The sequence below is a fragment of the Caretta caretta genome, chromosome 3, assembly GCF_965140235.1.
Source record: "Caretta caretta isolate rCarCar2 chromosome 3, rCarCar1.hap1, whole genome shotgun sequence".
Classification (NCBI taxonomy): domain Eukaryota; kingdom Metazoa; phylum Chordata; order Testudines; family Cheloniidae; genus Caretta; species Caretta caretta.
The window spans coordinates 14,439,197-14,453,100 of NC_134208.1; the positions used below are offsets into that span (position 1 = coordinate 14,439,197).

The 13,904-nt window shown below is 45.9% G+C and overlaps 1 protein-coding gene across 3 annotated transcripts in view; it reads left to right on the forward strand.

Moving 5' to 3' along the window:
• The window catches only part of MMUT (methylmalonyl-CoA mutase), a 33,932-nt gene extending 25,056 nt beyond the window's left edge, over nucleotides 1-8,876 (forward strand). The window contains exons 10-13 of one of the 3 annotated variants that reach the window (XM_048845728.2): nucleotides 4,010-4,141; nucleotides 6,170-6,317; nucleotides 6,439-6,606; nucleotides 8,474-8,876. In XM_048845728.2, the coding sequence (XP_048701685.2) occupies nucleotides 4,010-4,141; nucleotides 6,170-6,317; nucleotides 6,439-6,606; nucleotides 8,474-8,602 (577 nt within the window). In that variant the 3' untranslated portion in view covers nucleotides 8,603-8,876. Of the gene's footprint in view, nucleotides 1-4,009; nucleotides 4,142-6,115; nucleotides 6,318-6,438; nucleotides 6,607-8,473 lie in introns of those variants that run through there. The other 2 variants (XM_048845730.2, XM_048845731.2) reach the window with 2 other exon arrangements.
• Nucleotides 8,877-13,904: the final 5,028 nt, after the last annotated feature.

Sequence of the window (13,904 nt, forward strand, 5' to 3'; positions counted from 1 at the left end):
TGGGGTGGGCAAACGTTTTGGCCTGAGGGCCACATCAGGGTTCTGAAACTGTGTGGAGGGCCTGGTAGGGAAGACTGTGCTTCCTCAAACAGCCTGGCCCCCGCCCCCTATCTGCCCCAACCCGCCCCCTCAAGCCCCATCCCCATTAAACCCCCCCTGCTCCCTGTCCCCTGACTGCCCCAACTCCTATCCACACCCCTGACAGGCCCCCTGGGACTCCCACACCTATCCAGCCCAACCTGTTCCCCGTCCCCTGACTGCCTTCCCAGAACCTCTGCCCCATCCAACCGCTCTCTGTCCCCTGACTGCCCCCCTGGGATCCCCTGCCCCTTATCCAACCTCCCCTGCCCCCTTACCATGCCGCTCAGAGCACCAGGACTGGCAGCCACGCCGCCGCACAGTCTAGAGCACCAGGGCAGGGCAGGCTCTCACAGCCGCGCTACCCAACAGGACTCGTAGCCCCACCGCCCAGAGCACTGGCAGCACGGTGAGCTGAGGCTGTTGGGGAGGGGGGACAGGAGGGTAGGGGCGGGGGGGGGTAGCCTCCCCGGGCAGGAGCTCAAGGGCTGGGCAGGAGGGGCCGGCCTGCGGGTCACAGTTTGCTCACCTCTGCACTAGACTGTAAGCCACTGGGGCTAGAACTGTCCTTTATTATGTTTATACTGCACCTGGCAGAGTGGGCCCCAGCTTTTTTGCTGCTGCAGCAAATACAAATGTTGCTGTTAATAATATAGAAAAACTAAGAATAGCATTGTTCTGTACCAGCACTGTTTTTCTGAGCTGTCCTCATACAAAGCAAAGCAGCTGTTGATTGAGAAATCAGAAGATTTGGAAAAATAAGAAGTTAAGTATGATGGAAAAGATGCACAATCTTGGAGACTGAAGGAAAAACAGTGCTGTGGAATCTGTGGCTTACATCTCAATTAATTGATCAATATATAGAAGGAAGTGTGTAGGACAGTAAAATATATGTAAGGGGACTGTTGCGCCCTTACTAACATTCAGTGGGGGTGTTTTGGTTGGCCAACTCCCAGTACTAAAAAGGGAAAGGTCTATGGGAAATCAGGACCCTGAGACTGATAGTCCCCAGGAACAATGGGGAGAGGCCAATGCTCCAGGTCAGCCTGAATGACAGGGCGAGCAGGCTAATCAGAGAGTCAGGAGGCCAGCGAGGTCCTGTCCTCTGTGTGAGCTGGATTTGCCTGGGTCAGACGGAGTGGGGCTGAGCTAAGGAGAAAGCAGGGGCCCAAGATGAGCTGGGGAGCAGAGATGTGCCAGATCCAGAGGGACCAGAAAAGCAGCCCAGAGAGAGCAGACCCTGTCCTGGGAGCAGAGCTGCAGCCCCAAAGCCAGAGGCACAGCCCAGAGAGAGCAGACTTGCCCTGGAAAGAAAGCTGCAGCAACCAGAGCCAGAGGGGCCAGAAAAGCAGCCCAGGAAGCAGGTCAGTGCTGGGAGCAGAGTCACAGAAGCAGCCTGCAGAGCAGACCTGTCCTGGGAGCAGAGCTGTAGCAACCAGAGACAGAGGGGCCAAAGAAGCAGCCCAGGGAGCTGGAGGCAGAGCAGCAGCAGCAATGCAGAGACAGAGTGGTGGAGCTGGGTCTGGAGCTGGGTGTGGTGAGCATCTGGGGAGAGCGAGGGGGACCCTGGGCAGCAGGCGCAGCACAGGGAGATGCCTCAGCCAAGAGGCTCTGCAGGCCAGGCTTGGATCGTAACCCCGACAGGCGGGGGTGACACTGGGAAGAAGAGTCCTACCACTTAGAGCCTGAGAGCATGTGGCCACCACCAGAGTTAGTGTCCAAACCACAGCATCCCTACAGCACAGTCAGGGCCTGAGCAGGAGGCCTGGGACTTACAAGGAACAGACTGTGAACTGCCCTGATATTCCAGAGACACTGTTTGTGGTGTTCCCTGCCACAGAGCGGGTTGATGTTTCCTTTAACCTTTCCCATTTTTCCTTATTCTTTTTAAAATTAATTGTTGATTAAATAACTTGCATTTGCTTTAACTTGAATGTAATGGTCAGTGGGTCAGAGAAGTGCCCGGTGCAGAGAGAGTACCCCAGAGTGGGGACACCCTAGCCCCTGTCCTAGGTGACCACAACAGGGTTGGGGGTCAAGACCCCCAGGAATCCTGGGCTCACCCTTGTTGGGGTTACGGGGACTCTGCCAGACAGGAGAGTGGAAGGGGAGTCCTCAAGGGCAGGGAGGTCACTCGGTAAAGGAAGTGGGAGCGAGGACTCGGATCCTTTCGCTAGCCCACTTCACCGGGGTAGTGCACCAGGAAAGTTTCCCACAATAGCGGGACTATTCCCCCGCTTACACATAGCTTGTGAAAGTCTTAGTAGCCAAGTAAGATATAGTACAGGGAAAAACATCGGAGCACATTAAGTGTAACATATTTTACTCAGACCTCAGAATGTTCTTTCTTCAGATGGCTACTAATGACTGACTGCAGTCAGGGCTGTCCTTAGGCATATGCAGAATATGCGGCTGCGAAGGGCACCTGAAAATTTGGGGCACCGCCTCTTCCTATCCCTGTTCTGACCCTTCCTGCAGGCTCCCAGCTGGCTGCTGCAGCCTGGTGACTCTTACTCCTGAGGGGATCATCTAGTAACTTAAAAGTGAAAAAGCCTCCAGCCTGCCAGATCTATTAGCACAACACTGAAACTGTTAAAGTCAAGTGGTAATGAAGCCGTTTAACAGGCATTTGCCAATGCCCAGGTATATACTGTCAGTCTCTGAATTTACTGATAAAAGCAGTTGTGCATTACTGTAATATTTACTCAGAACATGTTCGTCTACAAGACCTTAGTTTAAAATTTGCTTTAAAAATATTTCATTAGTTGGTGAAAATCACATCTCTAAAAAATCCTTGCATAGATTTTTAGATGCACTATCATATTTAGCTTAAATGCTTGGATCTTCAGACATAGTTTTTTAAATAAATCCTTCAAAAGACCCCCTTTATCTAAAATACACATTTTAATTACTATAGGGGAAAAAAACTTGCTTCCAAAGTCGTCCTGTCCTTTCTGTCCATCCCTTTCTCCCTTCATCCCCCCTTTCTTCCCCCCCCCCCCCGAAGACAGCCCTTAAAGGGACAACACCCCTTTCCTTCCAGATAGCTGGACAAAGAGTTTCCCTTTCTTTACTTCTGACTATCTGCTGAACTAGTTTTAAGAGAACCCTCCAGCAAAATCGGTACCTTAGTAAGATATAAAATCCTTTGTTATGCCTAAAATCTTTGGAAACACATTTTTTAAAGTTGGTGAAATTTCATAAACATGTCTATTGCTATGGAGATCATATAAAAGTAAATTAGTGTTCCCTTTTTCTAAAAGCAATGAACATTGTTATGACTGTGACTGATTAATTTCAGTGAGTTAAATATGTAGTAATCTGAAATGATTACTTTATGAAGGCTTAAGAGTACATTTAAAATATAAAATCAGCTTAGAAATACTGATTAAGAAAATGTAAAACAGAGAAGAGCTGCATCGTGTAGTCCATAATATTTAATGTTGTATTCAGCAAGACAGCTGACTCACCCTTACTACAAAGTTTTTGCAAATAAATGTCTGACAAACTTCAGGGCATATCGAAAAACCTGTGACTGACATTTCTTATTCCCAAGTTTAGTGGTTTTAATTAGGTACCTTTTGCATGTCCATTCTGCATGAGGGAGAGGGTACGGGAGTGTCTGTGGGGAGCTGTGACTCTCCACCACCGTGAAGCGGGCCGAGCGTCTCGCTATCCTTTGCTGCCTCGTCCCTCCTCCCGCCTGGGCTGAGAGCCCAGGCTGCCGTCGGCATAGGGGCACCATTTTAATAATACTATGTAGGGCCCCATAAATCCTAAGGACGGCCCTGACAGCAGTGAAGGTTTTTTATTCCAGCAGTTTGTTTGAATTTGCTCTTCTGATTAATCATCAGGCTGTTGCTGGGGATTTCTGCATTGTTTTGATTTCAGTCTCCTAAGGATACTAACATTTTAACTCTGTGTATTTTAGGTGTACCGTTGGAGAAATAACCGAGGCAATGAAGAAGGTGTTTGGGGAGCACAGAGCCAGTGACCGAATGGTCAGCGGAGCTTACCGCCAGGAGTTTGGGGAGAGCGATGAAATTCTTCATGCTATCAATAGGTGAGAGTTCGCTGCTGGGTCAGGAAGAAGGAAATGACCTCATAGTTAATGTTAGACATTTGTATTGCATGTGTGATCCTCTAGAATCCCTAGATGGTGCAGTCTATGTAATGAGACAGCATATCGTGAAGGCTCCATAATAGTGGACTCTGAGCATATTTGCAGAACAATGCAGGAATTTATATGTATGACTAAACATAAAAACCAGGTTTTACAGGTTGTTCTTGCACCCACATTCACTCTCAATAATGTCTATAATGTTATAGGACCAAATTCTGCCTTTGGCTACTTTCAGGCAGCTTTAGTTAAACTCAGTGGGAGTTGCACATTCATATCACCAAGAGCAGAATTTTACACGTCTTTGAGAAACAGATACCATTTGTGTCTTTTTCCAGTTTCTGGCGTTGTTGCTAGCATCTTAGGTGAGGTGATTGAGGTGCTCTATTAGGTGTTTCTGTAATATGAATTGATGATCTCCACTCAGAACTGCTGTAGACCCTGCACTTTACCTTAAGAGTTGCAAGATTCCTAAAAAGGAGACTCCTGATTGGGTCATGCTGGTGATCTCCACAGCAGGACTTGAAGGTGGTATTGCTGCTGGATGGAAGCATCTCTTTTTAAAGGCCAAAAAAAAAAACAAACACGAATTTACATGTAGTGTTGTGTTTTTCAGTGGATGCAGCTACACTTTTTCCATACCTCCTTATGTATCTTGCCTACTGCTCATCTTTTCTGTACACGAACATCATGAGTATTATACATCTGTCACAGTTACAGGCATAGAGGCACCTCTGTCCCATTTATGGACTCTGAGTGCTCCTCCTCAGGTGTCAGATCTCATGCCTTTACCTGACCCAGGGTGTAATTTTACAGTTCTCCCACTCTGAGAGCAAACCCTGGACTACAGTACCCTGTGTATCCACTGTGCTTATCCTGCAAGTCTGAGTTCAAGCACTTGCAGTTCTTCCCTTGGATAGTTAGTGCCCAGGAACAAAGCAGCCTTCTTAAAACTAAAGTCATTGTTCTGCAGGAGGAACAGAGCATTAGAGAGAGCAGGATTTTAAAACAACAAGCAATCTACATGCATGTCTATTTTACCTAAACTGTTACGAATCCCATGGTGGTAACTGAGGCGGGGCTTAACTTCTTCAGAAACCCCAGCAGGTGCATGTCTCTCAGCCTTGTTCCCTTGAGCAAATACCCCCTTGTCTTGAGAGAGAGAGAGAGAGAGAGAGAGAGAGTGTTCCTTTTGAAACCTGATGGAGTATTTTTGTTCTCCTGTGTTCCTGGCCTTTTCCTGTTCTGTCATTGTCTCTTAACAACAGTCAAGTGATTGACGATGGATGTCTTATCTTGAACCATTCTTTCCCTTCCTGCTTGTTTTTTTCCCAAGGAGCCCACACTTAAACTAAACCAATATATTCATGCAGCAAACAGCTTAAAAAACAGCAGTATTCATAAATTTTTACAGAGCTGCTCTAAATCTGTCACTTCATTATTAGTGGAATTAATATGATGACTCCTATTTAACAGAGCAGAGTAAAAGGATTAGCATCCTTATGCTTTAGAGACTGCAGTGGTAGTAGATGGACAAAGTCATATTTATAGGCCACTTCACTTGTAATCTCTAGGACAGAGGTCTATATTGTGTGTGTGGTACTCAGACACTTTTGAAGTCAATGAAACTGCTCGTGCTTAAAGTTGGACGTGCTTTATACATCAGCGCCCCAAATAGTACAAGATTTTTTGCTTCAATAAGAGCAGCAAAGCAGGGGTGGGAATGAAAAAACAAATTTGCAAACTAAGCAACATTTTATTACTCAAAGCCTTTTTATAAAGGGAACCTGTCATTGTCCATTCAAAGTGAAATACTAAAATGGTGAGCATGCTGCATGAACCAACCAAGTTGGTTGCTAGTGTAGTGTAAGGTGCAGGAGTTGCCACGAGTAGCCTGTCTTTTTTTTTTTTTTTTAGACTCTTTTAATGAATGACAGTGACGTAGAAGAATAAAATCTATTTTTTAAATAGAGTAAACAAGTTCATGGAGCGTGAAGGGCGCAGACCTCGTCTTCTTGTTGCCAAGATGGGTCAAGATGGCCATGATAGAGGAGCTAAGGTTATAGCTACAGGATTTGCAGACATTGGCTTTGATGTGGACATAGGCCCACTCTTTCAGGTATTATTTAATCAAATCTGTCCCTTAAAGTGTATTTTGAATGCAGCTTTTTTCCCTGCAGTTCTTGTTCAGCAGTCACTTTAGCACGAATTGCTGTTTGTTGTTTAATTTCTCTCTTTAGACACCCCGTGAAGTGGCCCAGCAGGCTGTAGATGCTGATGTGCACTGTGTGGGTGTGAGCACATTAGCTGCAGGTCATAAAACTCTTGTTCCTGAACTCATCAAAGAGCTGAAGGCACTTGGCCGGCCTGACATTCTTGTCATGTGTGGAGGTGTCATCCCCCCTCAGGTACTGCTCTGCATCTGTTTCAGGAACAAATATACCTTACAGCGTAAGAACACTCAGTTTCAGCCTGCTCTGTTTTGTTAGCTATTTGCTATGCACTCTTAACATCATAGGGGAATTACAATGCTGAAGGCTTTCCTACACAAGAGTCAGTTAGGGTCAGTTTCAAGTTTCATGCTAGTCACAGAAAAAGGTTGCTGATGTCAATTTTCATGCAAGTTAAGCCCTGGGTTGTCACATGTAACTGTTCTGGCTTAACTTGTAACGCTCTGGCAGAATAAAGCATTAAGCTGCTTTTGTTCAGAAAAAAACTAGCCGCATGGGGTTGTTTTCATATGGACTTTTCAACTGTTTCCCGATTTTTAAAAATTAGAATTATTCAGTTCAGCACTGAAAGCTGTTGCACTTTGTAAATCAGGCAACTGGGCTTACTATATATTTGATGTATGCTCCCAACTCAGTTCTCCCCCAAAGGATTTGGAATTTTGTTCTGCTCAGAAAAAATAAAGGTTCACCACAGTTACACGTACCAGACACAGGTGTTAAATGAACCGTGTAGAGTAGTTTCCTTTTTCCGTGACTGACTCATGTAGGGGCAGATGCTGCTGTACTGCCAAGTGTAAATGTGTCCACTAGATGGGCCTATTCTTTAGTCCTCCTAAGCAGCAGTACTTCACTCATATATAAGCCAGAAGCTATGGTGGAGGAGCAAGAGTCGCTTTCCAAAACTGCGTGCACTACAAGTAGAAGCAGGAATGATCTATTCAGCCTGTTACTTCAAGAGTAGAGGGGAATCTTCAGAATAATATTATTTTGTTTATAGTGCCTTTCTTCCCGAAGGAATGTAAAGCACTTTGCTAATTAAAGGCCAGATCTTGTCTTAGAATACTTTATTATTTGTATTGTGTGTAGCACCTAGGAACCCCGGTCAGAGACCAGGACCCCACTGCGTGAGGCACTATACTAACACAGATACACAGCCCATAGTCTTACTGGTTCTCTGTACTTGTCCTCCCTTGGCAGGGTTGGTGTTGGCCATCCCTCCACTCCACCGGTGCTCCCGAGGTTGTTCACCATTTTTCAGATTCCCACACAATCACTTCTATGCCTTCTGCCACGAAGCCCTCTAATGCCTGGTTTAACCCACCTGAGCTCCTCTAAGCCCCTTTCCTGTTCACATTTAAGTCCCTTTAGGAACCTCTTCTATGCTGCCTGAAATGAATCAAGTTGACCAGTATATAAATTACATATTGTTCTCTTTCCCCTGATTTCTCTCACTCCTTTGTCCTTAGATTGTGAACTCGTTGGAGTAAGGACTGTGCTTAAGCATTTGGGAAACTCGTAACCTAGATTGGGTGCTACCACAGAAAATTAATGATAATTTGCATATTTTGATAATTATTTAATAATAATTAAATGCAGCCAGCTCTTGGGTGAAACATAGCTTCTGTTAACCTTACACAGCTACACCACACACCAGTTTAGATGGAGAAGTGAGAGAATATCGGAGCCTCTTTCCGTGTCCCTTTGAAAATGTCAGGGAATCTGACATTAAACTGACAGAACCCTTACAGTGAAATTGTTCAGAATTTATGTTGTATGTTTGAGCTTTTATTCTGCCGTTCCCAGTGAATGCTGCCTGTTTCTGGGAGCAGTTGCAAGCCTTCAATCTTAGTGCTCTTTGGAGAATTACTCATAGATGCTGTAAGGGTATAAAGAAAAGGAGCACTTGTGGCACCTTAGAGACTAACAAATTTATTTGAGCATAAGCTTTCATGAACTACAGCTCACTTCATCGGATGCATTGTGAAACCTGTAAGGATATAGTTCATGTTCCAGTATTTAACTATTTAAATCTCCTTCTGAACAGGATTATGATTTCCTCTATGACTCTGGTGTCTCCAGTGTGTTTGGTCCTGGGACTCGGATTCCAAAGGCAGCTGTACAGGTGCTTGACGATATTGAGAAGTGCCTGGATAAGAGGCAGCAATCAATGTAACACTGAAACATCACGCCACAAAATCAGCCTTATAATAACCATTTACAGTACATGATCAATCATCAGCTAGGAAGAGCTAGCCATGTAGCTTTGGTTACAATGCCTGGTGCCTTGTGTGCTTTCTAAGAAAGCTGTAATTTCTCAGTCATGTTCTATCTGTGAGGAATATTTCGTATGACTGTATTTAAAAATTGTCTCTAAAAGTACAAGGGAGTTCAGTAAAGGTATTCAGATTGCTTCAAGAATTTAGCTAAATAAAATATCTATTCTAATATTTTGTGTCAGGGTTGCTTGATTTTTACTCCACTACCCTAATTGGTCTGTTTTACATGTACATTTTTTTGTTTGTTTTTTGTCATATATTTGGCAGATGCTTTAGGCCCAGAGACCTTCAGGTAAAACCACCTGTGTTCAGCATAGAGGTGGTCAAATCCAGTAGAGTTAGTGGCATTTGGATGTTAATGCAGTAAAGTCTAAGGAGCAAATCTTTGTCTGATTTTCCTTTAGTTGGAAAAGTATATGAAAATAAACCGCAAATACAGACACTGTACTGTGTGGCTATGTCATAAGGAGCAGGTCCTGCACTGCCTCCTCTAGGGACATGGAAACACCTAAATGCAGCAGAGAACCAGTGTAGTCCCACCGTGCTTAGGGAGGCCAGAACGAAGATGGGGTTGCACGGCTCTGCTCCAGCCTCCAGTTCCAACCTCTGCTCCACAAACGATGCCAGCCTCCAGGTCCTTTCAGTTCTTCCATACATGTGTGGGTACCTCTTTCTAGTGTTGCCCTGCCTTCCCCATACTATCCTGTGAAGCCACCCCCTTCTCCTCAGGCAAATCCCTCCTCAAACGTCACTTCTGTCTCCTCTGCAAGAAAGGAGTTAATCTGAGATATTTTAAAAGTTTACAAATGAACACTGACTTAATACAGCATTGAACCTTCACTATGCAGAAGAAAAATGCTGCTTTTAACCATCTGAATTTAAATGAAACAAGCACAGAAACAGTTTCCGAACCTTGTCAAATCTTTTTTTAAAAACTTTCCCTTCATTTTTTTAGTCATTTACATCTAACACAGTACTGAACTATATTTGTTTTGTTTTTTTGTCTCTGCTGCTGCTTGATCGGGTACATCCTATTCCAAATGAGGTGTGTGGTTGACTGATCAGTTCATAACTTTGGGTTCATAACTCTGAGATTCTACTGTAGAATCATAGAAGATTAGAGTTGGAAGAGACCTCAGGAGGTCATCTAGTCCAATCCCCTGCTTAAAGCAGGACCAACCCCAACTAAATCATCCTAGCCAGGGCTTTGTCAAACCAGGCCTTAAAAACCTCTAAGAATGGAGATTCTACCACCTCCCTAGGTAACCCAGTCCAGTGCTTCACCACCCTCCTAATGAAACAGTTTTTTTTAATATCCAACCTAGACCTCCCCCCACTGCGACTAGAGACCATTCCTCCTTGTTTTGTCATCTGCCACCACTGAGAACAGCCTAGCTCCATACTCTTTGGAACCCCCCTTCAGGTAGTTGAAGGCTGCTATCAAATCTCCCCCCACGCCCCAACTCTTCTTTTCCGCAGACTAAATAAGCCCAGTTCCCTCAGCCTCTTCGGGTAAGTCATGTGCCCCATCCCCCTAATCATTTTCGTTGCCCTCCACTGGACACTCTCCCATTTGTCCGCATCCTTTCTGTAGTGGGGGGCCCAAAACTGGACACAATACTCCAGATGTGGCCTCACCAGTGCCAAGCAGAGGGGAATAACCACTTCCCTCGATCTGCTGGCAATGCTCCTACTAATGCAGTCCAGTATGCCATTAGCCTTCTTGGCAACAAGAGCACACCGATGACTCATATCCAGCTGCTTCTTCAAGTAGTGTCCCTATGGGTGCTCCACTTTAGAGGTGCAGGGGCACACAGACACCTAATCTGAGATTTTTAGTAGCGGTGTCCCGTTGAGCCCGTGCATGTGCTCTCCCTCCCTTGTGGTCTGCCTCGAGGCTATTTAGCTCTGCACAGGCGAACCCCCCTCACTTCCTTCTCTACCACCTTTAGCCTCTGACTGAACGAGCAGTTGTCTCTTCCTTATCTGTGTCATTAGCATTCTACTTGGACAGGACTAAGGACATCAGGAAACCCTTAAACTCTTCCTTTCGTCCACAGAAAGATCCAAAAGCTCTGTGATATCTCCTCAAAGACTATCCAAATGGGTCTCTAGTTGCATTAATCACTTAGTAAGGGCGCAGCTTGCTTCCGTCCATACGCACTCCATGAGATCAGTTCCTACCTCAATCACATTCCATAGGGATACCCCTATCTCCCCAGTCTATAGAGCAATGATTGGGGCCTCTGTCCATACTTCCGCAGAACATTATGCGATCACTGAAGATTTGGCTGCTGACACCATCTTTGACTCCACAGCACTCTCTGTAGTAAAAGACTCCGGGGTGAGTGCTGCTCCAGAGTCACCTAAAGTGGAGCATCCATAGGGACACTTTCGAAGAAGAGGAGGAAGTTACTCACCTTGTGCAATGACGCTGGTTCTTCAAGATGTGTGTCCCTGTGGGTACTTCACAACCTGCCTTCCTCCCCTCTACTTCGGAGTTCTCTATAGGGCTCTGTGGTAGAGAAGGGGTTTGCCTGTGCTCTAATCTCCAATTAGAGGTGCAGGGGCACACAGACACCTAAAGTGGAACATCCATGGGGACACACATCTCGAAGAAGCATCATTACAGCACAAGGTGAGTAACTTCCTCTTCTCTTCCACTGTAATCCTCACATCCTTTTCTGCAGAACTGCTGCTTAGCCAGTCGGTAGCTGTGCATGGGATTATTCTATCCTAAATGCAGGACTCTGCACTTTGTCCTTGTTGAACCTCATCCAATTTCTTTTAGCCCAGTACTCCAATTTCTCTAGGTCACTCTGGACCCTATCCCTACCCTCCAGCATTTCTACTTCCCCTTCCACCCACCCCTGTAGACTTGGCCTTAGTGATAAGAACTGGGCTCACAGCCTTCTGTAACCTTTTGGTCCGTTTTCCTCCTCCTCCTGAGTTCCCTTGTTGAGAGGGTCCCACTGTGTTAATTATGCAGGCATTGAGGGTCCCTTTGTCTTCTGGATTCTCCATTGATATGGGTTAGTTTCAGCCAGTCCTTAAGAACTCATTCATATAATCCCAGACAGTTGCATGACACAAACCCTTTGGTCTCCTGCTCTACCCCAGGAGCAGCATTTTAACCCTTCTGCACCTACAGGGTAACCAGGCCAAGGTGATGAGTACAGCGTCCTAAAGAGACTTCCTAAAAAAATCAGACAATTCCCACATTTGTCGCAGAGATCCTGCTGTTCCAACCCATGTCCAACCTCACCCCCTTTCATTCTGTTGTTTGACATTTTTACACACTGCGTCACATCTTACCCTGACATTACAAGTACCTTCTCTTTATTATTATTATTCTGTGGGAGGCTTGACAAGTCCATCCTTTATGTAAAGTGAAGCGTCCCGCAGCTGGATGAACTACCTGCTGAATTTACCAGTCCCATCAATATCCTCTCCTACTTGCTACGAGGATTGAAATTGATGAGATCTTTAATTAAAATAGGCTGTTTGATGGGGCATGTGCACATGTAATCTCACCACTGCTCAGAAACACTGCTGCATTCTTTTCTTTATCTTCTTAAATAAAGTTAACAATATTGATCCCAATCAAAAACTAGACTATGTGCTCTGTCACTTTGATTCAAGAAAGGCATATTGACCTGTGGCAGTGTCTACTCCTGGACACCTAACGAGTGACCGAAGTAAAAAACACCACCTTCTGCTTTAGGATGGGACGTAGCCTCCTGGCCAGGAGCACAAGCCTAGCCATGTGCATTTGTGACATCTGTGTTCAGTTATTGCATTGCTTTTATTTCTTTCTCCCTGCATATACTTCCCTCCCCCTTCTCAATTATGTATATGATCCAGCTGGCTTTTCTCTGAGTTTATCCAGCTAACTAATGCACATCTCTTGTTTCATCTGACCTTTAATAGAATCTCTCTTCAAAACCTTTTACATCCTCTGGGCTGTATCCTGCTCCCATTGAAGTCATTCAGAATTTAGGGTAACCATGACTTATTCACTCATATTTGTGGCTGAGTGCTCTTCACTTTCATGTTAGGGCAAAGGGTTCCCCTAGCCATAGACACCGACTTCCCCTCGGCCCAGTGGGTGCTCGACCCGCCCCTGTCGCTGCCCCTGTACCGCCCTCGCTCTGCCCCCATTCCACCCCCTTCCCCCAAGTCCCCGCCCCTTCTCCGCCTCCTCTCCTGAGCATGCTGTGGCCCCGCTCCTCCCACTCCCTCTGGGAAAGACCTAAGCACTGCCAAATAGCTGTTAGGTGGCAGAGGGGGGTGGGAAGCGCTGGGAGGGAGGGGGAGAAGCGGGGACACAGTGCACTTGGGAGAGGATGAGAAGGAGGCGAGGTGGGGGTAGGGGGAGCTTGATTGCTGGTGGGGGGCTGAGAACCTGCTTATTTTTCTCCATGGGTGCTCCAGCCCCGGAGCACCCACGGAGTCAGCACCTATGCCCTTAGCTCCTTAAAAATACAGGGTGGGATTTTCAAAAGCACCTGTGTGATTTAGGAGTCCAAGTCCTCCTGAGTCACTTAGGCCCCAATCCTTATGCATGCACTTACCTTGACACACCGCGAGTAGTCCTAGGGCTACAACTCAGCCAGAGCACTATTTGGGGACTGTCTGTGCTCCCCACTGCATGTTAGCCAGTTTATGGGATTTTTTCCCCCAGTGTTCATTTCTGGGGGCTGGCCCTTTAAATCTGGCAGAGAGCAGCAGTTATGGTTCTCAAGTGTCTACTTTGTCACTGGCTGCTGCTTCCACCATACACACTACTCTTCAGTTCCCTGCTCCATCCCTGCTTACGTGCGCTTTGAGCAGGAAGGGGTGAATTTCATTCTAAAACCTAGCTCATTGCTTTCTTGGTCCAGCTTCAGAGATAATGATGTGTGCCACAGTTTCAGGGTAATACTACACCTGTATTTCCCCTTCATGGTCCAATAAAGGCACCCACTTTAGGCTTCTAGTTCCCAGCCATCACCTATGTTGGGCGGAGACCTGAGTGTCATTCCCTCCTGAACAGCGATTTTAAGGCTGCACAACTCCCTGCTTTACATTGTGATATCCCCAGCAAGTCAGACTGCCTAAACAGGCCAGCACCTGTGAAGGCTATGACCAGTGTATCACCTGCAGTTATAAATTAGCACATAGCTCTTTCTAAGCAAGCACATTTATTCTTAAGATAAA